Source organism: Sipha flava, unplaced genomic scaffold, assembly GCF_003268045.1.
Source record: "Sipha flava isolate LNK unplaced genomic scaffold, YSA_version1 127_pilon_pilon, whole genome shotgun sequence".
Lineage (NCBI taxonomy): Eukaryota > Metazoa > Arthropoda > Insecta > Hemiptera > Aphididae > Sipha > Sipha flava.
The window spans coordinates 415,101-430,503 of NW_020271753.1; the positions used below are offsets into that span (position 1 = coordinate 415,101).

The 15,403-nt window shown below is 33.1% G+C and overlaps 1 protein-coding gene across 1 annotated transcript in view; it reads right to left on the minus strand.

The window, feature by feature from the left end:
- Positions 1 to 15,403, minus strand: part of LOC112694345 — a 75,008-nt gene that overhangs the window by 18,323 nt on the left and 41,282 nt on the right. Inside the window, exons 3-10 of the mRNA XM_025569784.1 lie at positions 15,175 to 15,354; positions 12,867 to 13,076; positions 11,829 to 11,919; positions 11,639 to 11,747; positions 10,366 to 10,558; positions 5,457 to 5,562; positions 3,972 to 4,084; positions 3,683 to 3,893 (exon numbers count right to left, since the gene is read on the minus strand). Coding sequence (XP_025425569.1) covers positions 3,683 to 3,893; positions 3,972 to 4,084; positions 5,457 to 5,562; positions 10,366 to 10,558; positions 11,639 to 11,747; positions 11,829 to 11,919; positions 12,867 to 13,076; positions 15,175 to 15,354 — 1,213 coding nt within the window. The remainder of the gene's footprint in view (positions 1 to 3,682; positions 3,894 to 3,971; positions 4,085 to 5,456; positions 5,563 to 10,365; positions 10,559 to 11,638; positions 11,748 to 11,828; positions 11,920 to 12,866; positions 13,077 to 15,174; positions 15,355 to 15,403) is intronic.

The following is a 15,403-nucleotide window of genomic DNA, read 5'->3' on the forward strand; positions in this document are numbered from 1 at the left end:
TGTAGAGATCGATATTTTATTCTTAGTCTATGATAGAGCGTAATTTTAATATTTTCCCCAGGCACAAAAAATTCCTAGTTCCGCTTCTAGGTCTGGCTGTATGTACTTGTTACCTAAATTATGAATAAACTATAAGCCAACTGTAATAATTTAAAGTATACCAAGGTATAATATAAACTTCAATCTGCCATTTATTACTGCATTGACTTTTGCATAAAATCTACGAATTTTACAAGCGGCGATGGAATGGAAAATTTTGCTCGAAATTTTTCATTTTTTAAAACCAACAATAGTTTATTACAATAGAAAACTTGAACCATGATCTACTTATTCAATAAATATGAAAATTATTTCGACAAATTCGCATTAATTTCAGACTTACAAAGCTATAAAAAGCATGTTTACTAATAAACAAGCTTATTTGAAATGTTTAATTTTATTTATAAAAATAAACTTCAAGATGCATATCCAAATTTAGTTATCAGTAGCTTACCAAATATATCTTACAATGTCAGTTACTACAGTTTCGTGTAAACGAAGCTTTAGCAGACTAAAATTAATAAAAACTTACCTACAATTTGTTAAAGAGCAAACAAGACTTAACCACTTGTATAATATATTCATAGAAAATACAATTGAAATAAATGCTGAAGGCATAGCAATGAATTCACTCCAAAAAAGACTAGCAATATTTAAATTTTAAATTTTTCAAAAATATAATTTTTTTTAAGTATAATATAGATATATTTTGTACTATATAAATAAAATATGAAAATTATGATTTCAATAAAAAATATGCTTTTTAATTTTTGTTCTACCTTACTTATATTTCCACCCGCGTAAAGGCACTGCGTTTTTATTTATCCTGGGTGTTAAATTTCTTAGATGCGGCACTGGGTAAGATATATTATTATGAAAACATTAATTAGGTAGCACACAATTGTGTACGAATTATGGGAATATTAAATAACTTGATGATGAAAATATTTTCTTAATAAATCTTATTGTTATAATCTTCTATAAATAAACATTATGTCTTATTAATGTGTATGACAAAGTGAACGTTCTAGATCATATACATCACATTATTGAAATTTTTGAATGTTCTTAAAATAGACGACTAGAATTTTTATTGTAAATAGTGTTGTTTTATTTTCGTTAAGATTCGGTGAAAATTGTGACTTATTTACCCTCTCCCCTTTTCAACCAAGTCTCTGAAACCACCCTTCCGCATTGTATATGTATTTTTCAACTGACATAATATGTTAACACGTTATTATATTGCGGTGAATATCGCATAATGCCACGTATAAAATACTCGAGATAACATCATGAATTTAATGAACAGATTTCGTTACGCTTTATATTACTGCTATGCATTTATACACATGACCTACATGTTTTACACAACATTAAGTGGCGATATCAACGCAGCCTCATAAAACGTACAACGAAACACGATGTTGTGACGGAACGACTAACGCGTTGGAAAATCTAAAAATACACATTCCGACGTGATCGGTGTTTGAAAATCCAACCGTGATCTATTCGGTTGGTTTGAAGTTTCCGACTTCAGTACAAAATACGATTTATACAAATTTCACCAAAAAGCGTTATGTTTAAAAAATAACCGTAACATGTAAATTTAACAATAACGAAACTAGACGTACTAAGCACTACTGGAACGAGCTTTCGTGGTCCGATGCGTCCGTGTTGGTTTTGTTTAGGAAAGTTAAATATTTTTATTTCTATAATCTCTATCTTTTTCACTCGTTCATGATTTAATTCGTGAGCAAAGTTTTTCGATCATAAAAAAAATTACACTTGCAATAATATAAATCGATTTGACATTTAAAATGCTTTAAGACGCGGAGCTTTGTGAAATAGACCGAATTTAGATTTCAACCGAGTATAATGATTTTCATTTTAAAATAATTATTTATAAATATAACATTTGATTTGGAAATTTAAATATAGGTTGGTATTAAATAAAAAAATTATACACTTTTCCATTTTAAAACATAATCAGTTTACCTTTAAAATCTAAATAGAATTACCTCACCAAGAAATATTTTCCTCTTGTGTGTATGTGTGTATGTGTATTTTTTCAACTAAACTATTTGCACAATAATAATAACTCTGAATTTTACTGTATAATAATATTATTAAAATTCTTACCTAGTGTATTACTAGTAGTAATTACTAATTACTAATAACAGTAAAGGTGCGCCCAACCATTATAAAAATAAATGATTATTACTATTGGATATATATATATATATATATTTTTTTTTAGTAATCCACCTAAGTGTTTCAATTGGCAGATTTTCAAACAGTCGTGTGTTACTTTTCTGGCATTACTCCAAATTTATGTGCTTCGAAATTGGTTTCAGAGAGAGTTTATAAATGTGCACCGGTACACGCCATGAATGTTCTTTTCATTCTTTGAAGTATCCGACAATTCAAAAGTTCTACCCCTCGAAAGAGTTGAGTTTCACTTTTGAACAATGGGTATAGTCATTAAAAAAGAAAAAAATAAGGTAAAAATAACCCCATTAATTTCGGAAATCTTATGCTGTCGTGATGAAACTAAATATCCATTTAACTTCCATTAGTAACGAGTCAGTTGTCCCCTATTTTGAAAGACCCTGACCTCCAGTTGTAATCGATCCGTAAAGCAGAGCCAGATTAGTTAGTTAACCTAACCTAACCTATTCAGTGCTGTAAAACTTCATATTATCGTGACAAAAGGAAAACAATTAAGCTTTTATGAAAAATCGTGTTCGATCTTGCGCGACTGATACACAAAACTCGCATGTCGCGAGCAATATGCAAGTAATATCCAAATCGTGCTCCCCGGAAATATTGTCACTGTATTTTGTTTGTAAAAAAATAAGAAAATTAATACACGCCTCAATTTAAGGATACAATTATTATTCGAGTACTTAATTGTTTTCATCTACCCACGCATTAAAAGGAAAAACAAGTTGCACACCACTCACTACGGTCAATGGGATTTTATAACGTTTTTAACTATTTTTCCGACATAACATGGATTGTCGGATCGCTCGTATAATACAATCATTCAAGTCACATCTCAGGGTGAAACATATCACAGACATGAAAAAAAAAAAAAAGATTTCGTATCTAGATTAAAATCTTTAAGAGGAATGTAAATTTTCAGTCTAGATGTGTCAAGGCAGTGCAAATAAGTGTTACTGTGATCATAAATATATACAACAAAGAGAGTTTAAACGATTCAAAACGAGAGATAAGTTCGAACAAGCATAGAAACACTCGAACGTGCCCGGTATGTTAGATCTGGTCCACACGTTTGATCGTTCAAACGTTCTAACCGTCGTGAACGATAGTAATAACCTGTATACAACTATCTGGATAAAAACATATAAGATATAACAGATAAGACCACCAGAAGTTCCCAGCTTGAAAAATTCGGTCAAGGTATAGAAGTGTAAAGATTAATGCGCGCTACCGTTCAAGCTACGTTCACGACGGTGTACAGCTCCGGTTCGACCGAAACGCTCACCGTGCGCAAAAGTAAACGGATTTTTTTCGGTTTTCTCGCCACCGTTTGACATTCAAACAGTATGTACCGTTAATTTACTCGTTTAGGCGTTTATTTTTTTCCGTCCTTGTCTATTTTAAACACGTTTTTACTCACAGTCTTGGGACGGCCCGTAGTTGTATCCGGTATCGTATTGTCTGTCGACGCTGATACCCGTTTCGGATTCGCGCTGCTGCGGCTGCTGGTAGTGGTGGAGGTTTTGCTGCTGTTGCTGCTGCTGCTGCTGCTGCTGCTGCTGCGCACCTCCGTAATAGTTGACCCGACCGGTGTCTTGCGCGGTGTTCCTGTGATGATCCGACGGCGCTTGCTTTAGGGGCAGAACAACGGGAGAATAAATGAAACGGTTTTACGCTCGCGACACCGTTCAAGACTCGCTCACTCGTACCAAATAGTCTCTGCTATTGAACACCGTGTTGACGTTGTACGAGATGTGTTTGTTTCTGTTGCTCTCGTCCGCGTTCCTAACCGTTTGATTCGCAGTGTTCCTTAGCGGTTCCGCTGCGAGCAGCAATGTTCATACACACACGTATATATATATATATATATATATATATATTGTACTAGTGATGAACCGAACCGAAATCAAAATGTAAGAAAATCGAACTGCTTACCGGTTAGGTTATGATCGAAATTTAAACTTGAAAATATTCATACGTTAAAGCGTGCGATTATTTTTGTAAATATCTATTGGTAATACTATCGCTGATTATTTTTCATATGATGTGTGATAATATAATCAAAACTATAAATCTACTTTTGGAAAAGTGAAAAGGAAAAATATAAATGTTGTTTGTACTCTATATTTTTAAAAAATTTATCAGAAATAATAGTAATCGGTGTTAAAAAAATAATTATTATAATTTATTATATACTTTTAGGTGTATGAAATTCATTTTTAAAAGCAAAAAAAAATTATAAGTTAGAATTTTAGTTGGATAAAAATTGTAGGTTTGTGTTTGTTTAAATAATTATAAGTTCGGTTCGAGTTCGTTCGACACCGAAAAATCAGGTTCGGCTCATCACTAATACATGCCGTATAGATATAAAAAAAAATAAAAACGAAGTATAACGCGAAAACTTGTCGTGTTTACCGTTTACCTCCCCCCCCTCCCGTACTCGGTGTATAATATAATGTTTCACCGATACGAATACCGATTTGAACCGATGACGGCAGAAATGTCACGAGTCACTTGATCTACTAATATCTCAATTTTCCATAAAACGTGTGGCTCGTGATGTTTCTGCGGTCACGATTAGTTTATTTTTTCCTCTCGTCAATACGCATCAAAGTACTTATACGCACGCGCATCGCTATCGCTCGAATCCGCGAAGAGGAAGGATAACTAAATTCTTGTTGCGTCCGAAGACAAAACGTTGCACGAATTGTAAACGTGTGTCATCTGTGCGCGAGTACGTATTGTAACAATTTTCACGTATAAAAACATTAATTGGCCGATTCTTAATGTATACATAACGTTTTTAAATTTAATGTTGGAAGTGAAAAAAAATGATATTAATCAAATATACTAATATACTAATATATTAATTAATTAATATACATAACGTTTTTAAATTTAATGTTGGAAGTGAAAAAAAATGATATTAATTAAATTGGTTTTTTTTTTTTTTTTTGTAAGACTCGTTTCGTGTTCGACTGCAATAAGATCGGCTCTCGAAATGTGTGACATCGGCCCTCTTTGCACCAAGCCACAGATTTAAATTGTACGGGTGCGCGTTCCGAAGAATATCGTCGCACAAAAGTCGGGCTAAATCGATTCGGTGCGAATTTACACGACACAGTGATTCGAGCTATAACGATGCGCATACGATGTACTACACGAAACACATGTGCGTTGCATATACGTTTTACCTTGGAGATAATGATCGTTGTACATTGATGGCCTCTCGTTTGAAAAATCTGACGTCGTCCCTTTCGCGACCATGACGTTCCGTTCGTCGTCTTCGAGGAAATTGAACTGTAACGATACGCAAATAGAATTCCATTATTATTCTCGGAGCGACATAACAACCATCGTAGATGGGGTTTATCGACACCCGAAAAGCTTAGCAGTTCTACGAAGGCAACACAATGTATATGTTCACCTAACACTGCGTAAACGGTTTTTAATTTCCGTATCTATGGTTGAAAACGTAATGAAATAAAATCAATTATTTTGTTTTATTTTTCCCTCGGCGCCCATGTCGAAATAAAAACGTCGAACTTTTGATCGAATCGCTAAGAACCGAGAGCAGTGAAACATTCCTATTACTCGATAACAACGTGTAGTAACTTACAAGCATTTCGAATTATGAATAAATACGTGTAAACTGTAATACTGGGAACTAGACAATTGACCGAAAAAATGTATAATGAATAAAATTTACGTATTAAAAATCTATCTGATTACAGTAGGAATACCGAAACTATTTATTTTTATACATTAATTATGGACGTGGATTAGGACTGATTTCGGTGTACGATGCCTTTGGCAGACGAAAAAGAATAGTTAAGTTACCTATGATTTAATAATTTAACATCGTAGGTTGATAGAAGAAGTTTTTCAATTAAAAATATTTTATATTTCGACGATAGTGCCGCAAATTAAGTTTATAGATAACACGTTTAAAAAGTAACTCAATTAGCGTATTAAGGATGCGTTTTCACATTTCTTGCAAAATAATTCATATTTACCTGATAGTATTTTACGTAGTTTATTTTATTTTATTTTTTTATATGGATTTTTAACAGCAATAAATGCACCTGACAGAACAATGTGTATAAATTCTTAAAATATTACTTGAGACTGATACTTTTTTTGTGCTCCTAAAGGAATTTTCACATTTCATTCGTAGGCCGTAGGTATATGCGTTCTCTAACTGCTTTATAACTGCATTATACTGATCAATATCCGGGTCATAACTACGTAAACGTCGGTGGTATTTAATAGAATATTTTATAATAATAAAAATAATGGCGACAATTTATATGCAAACTCGATTCAGGTTAGTTTTCTTTTACAGTTCGTTCAAAACAGAATTTAATTATAATAATAATAAAAATAATAGTAATTCTTTATAGTTTATCGTGTAATTTGTAACATAACATGATAAAAAGTTGCACGGTATAGATAAATATAATAAAGATAATCAAAAAAATGTAAGAATTTAATATTTCAATATAAATTATAATTTTCTCTAATCATGTTAATTTACTTTTATACGACAATAATATATTACATGTATAGAACATATAGAATAAAAAATGTTCGATAAAAATTTTAAACGAAATCAAAATATACATAACAATGCAGTCAATTACGAAAAACGGCTAATGAGAACAGCAAATCGAAAAAATGACTAAAAACTTAAAGAAGATTGATGGGAAAATAAGTAATGCCAGTAGTAATCCCTAGAATATAAAGAAAAAACAATAGACAAAAAGAAACCCATTGAAGAAAATGTAACAATATGCCAGACAAGAAACATAACAAAAGAGACGAGCGTATATTATAAATGTAAAGAAGGAAAAGGAAAATAAAACTCATAGAGTGTAAAAAAATTCATACCCACACATATTCAGTGATCAAGGTAAGTCACTAAAGAGAAAGCGGTAACCGTACACATAACTACGTATAAAGGTAACAAAAAAATAAAGAAGTATAAGTCAAAAGTATAATTATAGGTCATAAACAAGTAATGCAACCAATATAATCACAACAGCTACACTGTGAACATGCACTCGGGATGCGAAACACTCAGTAAGTCCGAAACATTGAAAATTTCTCTAAGATATTGGTATTAAACAGAAATTATAATATCACAAAAAGAAGATATATTTTGAAGTTAATCTATTTTTTAGCAAAATTAACAATACCGACCCCGGTGATACGATGATTGAGACGTGTAAAAGTTACTCGAATATAAAGTAAATATTGGAAATACTTAAGTTCTAAACATTTTTAATAATACAAATTGATTTATTTTACCTATATTTCATGGATATTTACGGTTCTCTTTCATTATTAGACTGTTCGGATTTCGTTTAGGTAGTTGAGTATTATATCTGGTTTATATATATATATATATATATATATACATACACCTTGATATTGATAATATAATACTTTATAAAAAAAATAAAATCGACGTGACCGTTACCAACTGAAATATAGTCGGTTTAGCGGAGTTTTTCTTGTGGTGTTGAGTGAATTATTTCAATGATTACCGAGCATTGTGCACGCGATATCTTATAAAAACACGGTATGATTACAGGTGACCGAGAAGAAAACATTTGGTGTGAAAACGGCACGAACGAATGAATATCAGAAAGTTGATGGTCGACAGTCACGGAATAAATTTATAAAATAAATATTAAATAATCCATTTGCATTATTGCAATAAAATCTAACAGTAAAAAGATAAACGGAAGGAATACATCCATTGTTTCAACCTCTTCCCCTCGCACCACGGCTTGTGTTACTGCGCGACTAACACGAAATAACGGCGATAGAGCCTGTGGACGGCCAAGATGCAAGATGAAACGTGTAAAAAGGGTGGAAAAGAATAAACTGAGAAATTGCTTCAAACAGATTGATCACATAAATTCGTCCTACGCCGTTAGATCGTAGTTACCAAGTTACTATACACAGAATAACGTTCGATCTGGATCAAACGAAATTCGTAAAATAGTTTTTTTCTATAATGTATACATTAGTAACTAGAATCGGAATATACGCTTGAAACCCGTATACGGGAGAATATTATTCGTATGCGTTTAGCCGTTTTTGGACCGGAAGATTACTATTATTCGGTAAAATATATTCTTCTTTTAATACAAAATATATACTTTAAACATTATTTCCATTGGTACACATTTTTTGGAGTTTTTTTTTTTTTTTTTGTAAACTTGTAACGTTCGGTAAAATAATGAAATATTATTTGTAGACAGCGACTCTTTTGCAAAGAGGATTAAATGTATTTGTCTTCATAATAATACATTTTGTCTAGATATAAAAAAAAAAAAATGCTTAATTTTTTTTGGTGAAATCCTATCGAATTTAAACATTTCATCTGTACAAGAAAAATGCACATCATTATTTTATAAATACGCTTAATATTTACGTATACCTAATAGTAATACGTTAAGTACTAGGATGTTTAAATATCGTCTGTTTAATGTCCTTTAAAATGAATGTGATAATAAGAACGCCGAATTACAAATTGAACTATAAAAAGTAAAGCTCGAAAGACAGTGCCATAAAATGACATTATTAAACGTCCCATTACTTGGTACCTCTATTATTTAAAATAGCCGAGGGGTTTATATCACAATATAGCACAATTTTGTTTTATACAATTTTTATTTTTTTTTTTCGAAATTAGCCATCATTCGCGTGTTACAATCACAATACTCGGATTATGTTTTTTTTATTTTTTCTTATTTTTTTTTTTTTTATACAAAGAACAGACGGATACTTTATAGAACACATTGTAATTATTTTTTAGAAAACGGAACTCTGTAAACGGTTGCAACAGTAAATGCTTTATACGAGATTTCATCTAAAACTATTTATTATTATTGTTGTTGTTGTTAATACTATGTTTTATGTTCGGATGAAGCTAATTGCATAACTTAAATTGCTTCGGCCGGCCTGTTTCAACCTGGAGAAAAAAGTTTCAAAGTCCTTACGTAGTAGTCCAAATAGTTTTTTTTTTTCATTTGGTGCGGTCGTAGATATTATTTAATGTTTTTAAAAAACCTACGAGTAAAAAATGTATCATCAATATTTTGAAACGTGTATTCGAGTCGAACCGTCACGCACGAATAAACAGTGTGTACAAATCAAAATCGTTTTCTAATTACCGTAAACCAATTATAATATTTTTAAGCCATGCGTAACGTCGTTGCAGGTTTGACTTGGTTAGCGACAGGAAAAAAAGTAAATGAATAAATAAATCCCCACGTACGCTGTTGATAACGAAACTAATATGTGTGTGCTGGGTGTGCGTTTACCGTCGCGTGTGTACTACCAAGTCATATCTGTTACACACGGACGACGCGCGGAAATGTAATCTTGGTCTCGCGGCCACCAGCACCGAAGAGAGGTTTTGCTGAACCCGGGGCTAATTTTTCACGGGGACCAAGAATTGTTTGATTGTATCTAAAAAAATTGTCCGTGAACACCCTAGTATAAGTACGACATGATTTTCAGTTTATCGTCAAAGCGTCAACAATATATTTGTTTTTATTTAGTTTATTAATTTATTATTATTATTATACTGTACAAGTGTCTGTTTGACATCGTATTGAAGTTAAAGATTAAAACGGTTCAAATCGAATAATAAATTGCAAAAAAGCCTAGCGGGACAGTGACGCGGTAAGCGTGAGTACTGAAACTCCCTTGTTAGCTTAGTCTAAGGCTGCTGAATTTAATTTATCTCTCCGGTACGGTCTATAATGGCACGGATACTTGGCTATCACTCAGGAAGCTCGAATTCCCGATATCGGAACACACATTAACGGCGGACCCTAAAGTGTTGTGGTGCACGATTTCAGGGTCGTCGATTCAAAAATGGGAGGGGGAAGAAAGGAAAATGCCATCACCCACATTTTACATTACGATAGGAAATCGTTATTAAAAGCAAAACCGTAGACTTAAAAATTATAAAATCCCGTTATGGGCGCGGGACCCTTGGTAGCTGGCCCTTCAACCGGCTCTGGCGAGCGCGAGCGTAATACTATAGGGTGATCAAAACAACTCAACATTTCGCACACTCACTTCCAACGTGAGCGTACCGGACACCGGATCGTCTTGGTACGGCCGCGCCTGCAGGGACAGCACTTGTCTTTGGTAAGGGTTCACGAGCAGTTCTTCGACGCTGACGATGGCCAGGCCCATGAACCGATTGCTGCCGTTCGGGTTGCTGTCGTACACTTCGAACAGTATCTCCTCAGTCATCGGGTTCAATGCGCTGGAAACAATATCACGGTGAGGTTAGGTTCGGCAGAATGCATGGCACCCCACAAGGCACGCGTACCCGGTCGGACGGCAAAAGGCAAAAATCGTAACAGTCAGGGCTGTTCCAAGGTTATTCGGGGCCAGGGACAAATCAATTTAGGGGCCCTTCGACCATACTAATAAGATATGATAAACAAAATACTCACTGAGAATAACAAAATACTTGCAAATGATTTTTTCAGACCTCGACCAATCAAGCTCATTTAAATTTATGTACTGTACTACATACATACATAATAAAATTGAATATTATTCGTATTATTTATAATTTAATCACTCAATGTAACTGGACAAGTCGCTACACGCTCACATGCGCGCGACTTAAATCGCCGATACGCAGCGTGTACAACTACTCAGTGTAATCGAGGCTTTTCTACTAATTATTATACATCAAGACTTTATGAGGGCCTCCTAAAAAATATTGCAACAATGGGGCCAGAGGCAAAATGGTCCCGTTGTCCTCCTCCCTCTGAACGGCCCTGGTAACAGTACGTGTACGCGCGACCAGTGCCCAGGAGCGTTTTGTGTGACCGGAAAAAAGTCAAGTTTCGGTTTCGACTGTGCGAAAAAAAAGGCTCACGATAAATTCTCGACCGTAAGGAACGATTTGAACGAAAAATCAGACGCGTTTTGAACCTCGGACGAGCAACATTTTTTTATGGTCATGAACTAAGTTGAAAAAAGCAAAGTCTGCGAATTTTTACGGACGATAACGAGGGAACGTTGATCACGTGAGTTTTTTTTTTTAAAAGTAGGCTGACCCTAATAATGATCACCAGTTTTCTTACGTAATATATTTACACTGAACATTCCATATCGTATATTTGGCTCTACCTGGATATCTAAACAGAACTCTGTTCCATAAAATAATAAAATCGATAACTGAAATAATGGAAAAAATCTTTCGACCGAATGATCATTATCTGGTCTTAAATCATATAATTTAATTTTTACTAGACGGAACGTGAACGCGAGATCAAAGTTCTTCCTGAGCACTGTATGCAATCATACGTAGGTAAATTAAATTATTCACAATATAAAGTTCTCGTTCCATTGCGGCGACGACGTATTCTTCTTGGTCGACGTTTGTTTCTTTTGAAATGGGTCATCGACTTCAATCACACAGTACGGCTCGGAACAACCTGTATGCCGCAAACAGTCCGAAAAACAATTTTTTCCATCAAAAATCAATAAGTAAACTATAGTGCACAATACGACTTTACCTTGTTTGAGTCCCAGTCCAATCGCTTTTATTACTTTGACCATCAACCTTTTCTCGCCTTGCTTGACTGCTGGTTCCGTTCTGGGGTTTATCTGTATTTTAAAATTACCATCCCAATCAGTTAAATCAAATTTAAATAATGTAAAATACATTATATACATATATACTTTATATATTATATACATATATTAGATAACACTGGAAACATCAAATTTTACGTTATTATGTATTATTATTATTAAGATTTTTATCATTAAAATATTGTATTATTTTAAAGTAATTTTACTCGTCGGTTCAGTTACAAAATATAAAAAAAAACTTAATTAACTGACGTACAACAAGAATTCCACACAGCAGCAGTAGTTTTTAAACACAATTGTTTTTGAAAGTAAAAGACAATAACGGCAGTAATATTTATTATGTTTTTCTGTCATAACTTAACAGTACAACATTTAAATATCACAGTTGAATATTATTTTTCTCAAAATTATCCTATACATAACCTATATATAAGTGATAGAAATCTAAAAAAAAAACATAATAAAACATATATACATACCTACCTACGAACTATAGATGCACACACGCGCGCGCACATACGGATTCATATTTCTAATTACTTATGTATACTTTGGTATTACTTATAAATTTTATAATTTATAACGTACGTTTTATATTTATATATTTATATTTAGATTTTATTTGCGGTCCTTTTTTTTAAAAAAAAAAAAAAAGAATATGCTTAATATCAAAGCGACTAGCGTAAACATAATTAGACCCATACGCTTTGCATTTTTTTTTTTTTTTTTAATGTATGTCAGTACCGCAGAGAATATCTCTTTGAGCAACACGAATCAGTAAACCAAAGTTACTTCTCGACGTGCGGTGGTAAAAAAATAAGCATAGAATTTCCAAAGCGATGTTTCCAGGTCAACCGATCGATGATATACGAGTGCTTCGTGTGGACACGTATACCGATGCCCCGTGTTCCACAACGGTAAACAGTAGGGATTGGAGCAGGTCGAGACTACATGCATACCAAACGTTCGGTGTACGAGTCCAAAGGTGAGGTGATCGTCGTCTGTTGGCTTTTCGTGAAATTCGGAAACTCTGACCAGCGGTACAAGTCCACGGCGATGTCGGTCGATCTTATGGCACCGGTGACGATGTCCATGATAACGTCTTGCAGTTGCACCTCGTCAAGCGTGTTGCTCTTTATGTTCCCGACTTGGGCAAGCATTACTTTTATCTGGAATTTCAAAACATTACTGCTGTCAATATACATCGAGTTACACCGTGCAATGCAATGCGTACCCAGAACGCGGGCCTACATACCAGGTTATGGCGAACGTTATAGTACATGCGTGGCGAAAAAATAAATTTAATTTTGTATCCAAGCAGACTTACTCGTGTGTTGGTATTTTAATCGAAATCATCTATTTAATGTCACGTGTCTTAAACATTTTAATATTTACCGTCACATGATTGTGTGATGATGTAATTTTAAAAATATTATACGATAACAAACTATTTTCATTTATAATTTTCTTCTTTTCTTTTTTTAGTGTAACTATTTGAAAATCAAACAACAGTTATTAATCATCGGCTAAAATGATGTGCATGTATCACATGTTTCATGAGATCGTCATCGCTTCTAATGAGTAACGAATACGATTAACTGAGTAGGTTAATTTTAAATATCACAGACATTTTATTTCTGAACGTTTTATCTGAATAATATCCAACAATATTGTAATTGATTCAAGCGGTTGGGGAACCTTAGCAGTTTTATGTTTGAAAAATAATCGATTAATCATTGTATTTTTTATAATATAGTTGAAAACTTTTATGTTTTGCTATGATTGATTCACAACGAACCAAACGTGACAATAGATTTCATTGCAATTTTTTTTTTTTCATGTTTCAACGCATAACGTTTTCTTTGCGTCGATTGTTCTGGTAAATGCACAAGTAGAAGATAATAAAGAAAAAAGTAAATATAATTTAGATCCATAGTGAAATACCTACATTGCGTTGATTTTTAGAGCTTTTCGTTTCAGTTATACTGAGTACTTTAATACGTTTGAATGATGATTGTACGCGGTTAAGATCTAATAATTATTTATTCAGATCAATAATTGTAGTTCTTGTGCTATAGTACACAGGAAATAACCTGCGATATTTATAGATTTTAGGGAAAATGAGAGTTAGACGAGTATTATAAAATAATTTAGAACTTCGCAATGTTACAGTTATACGAAAATAAAATAAATTTATAAACTTTACGGTAATTATATGATTACGCAGTTAGCGCGAACATCCGAAATGTAAATATATTTCAGTGATATTAACTGTAATAGTACAGTCGTTCTTTACAGATCTCGTTTGCAAACGACATCGTAAGTGTTTACAGTTATAACCTGAAAATACGATAATATATTAAAGAATATTTGATATTTCATTTAAACGATGGTGCTGATTTTCGTCAAGAATTATTGTGTAAAATGAACTGTATTATATGGTTCCGGGATTGTATAATTGACTTAAAATATCACCCGTTAAGCTAATTATACTCTGAATCGAATTTAATTATTATATCCATTAGAAGAGGCTCATCATAATTAAACAATAACAGAATCTTTTATCGTAAATTTCACATCAACTGTCTTTGAACCGGAGAGGACACAGTCACGAATCTTTTGATTGGGAAAAAAGTACTCCGAAAAAATATTTGTTTGTAAATTGACGGTTGTCATTAACGGTATTGTAAATAAAATAAATCATGATAGCATGACATATGGTAATATTGTTATGAAAAAAAAAAAATGAACCACCATATAAGAGCTTCGGTTTTTGTGAAACTTTCATTACACAATATTTAAATGTGGAACTATGCGAGCTTCTAGAAATATGTTGTTATTCTTATAATGATTGTATTATTTATTTCCAAATACATTTATGACAATTTTATTTTTCGAAATAAAAAATTCATATAAAAACAATGTCTAGTTACATTAGTAACTAGTCCACTAGTTACAACAATGTTTTAATTCGAAATTTTTTTGAAATCGTGACACATAATATTATACTTATGTCTGCATAAACTTTATATAGATTTTTAAATAGCTTCGAGTGATTTTTTTTTTTTTTAAGCATTATATATCAGTGGTAGTCTTTGAAACTAATTTAAATGGAGATGTTCTTTTGTTTTTTACGTTATTAATATAAGTATACTTTTCTCCTGTCAAAGTGTAAGGATTCACCGAAACGCACTGCTTGTATAATCTCTTGCGCACGGGAACAAAACGCAAGAGATAAATATACCGTAAAAAAAAATGGGAAAATACCTTCGGCCACCCGTCGAATTTGATTTGTCCTCTCTTCTTGCTCGTGTCGAACACAATGTTCAGTCGGGCCTGCAGTTTGTTGACGTTCACGCGGTAGTGAGAGACGTCCACTTTGTCGCCTTTCTGTCGCATCGCTTTCAGCTGCATCGCCGGTGTAGCGTCGCAGTCGCACGTGATCGTCTAACCGAACGATTTGCATACAATTATCATAATGATGGTCTAACGTAAT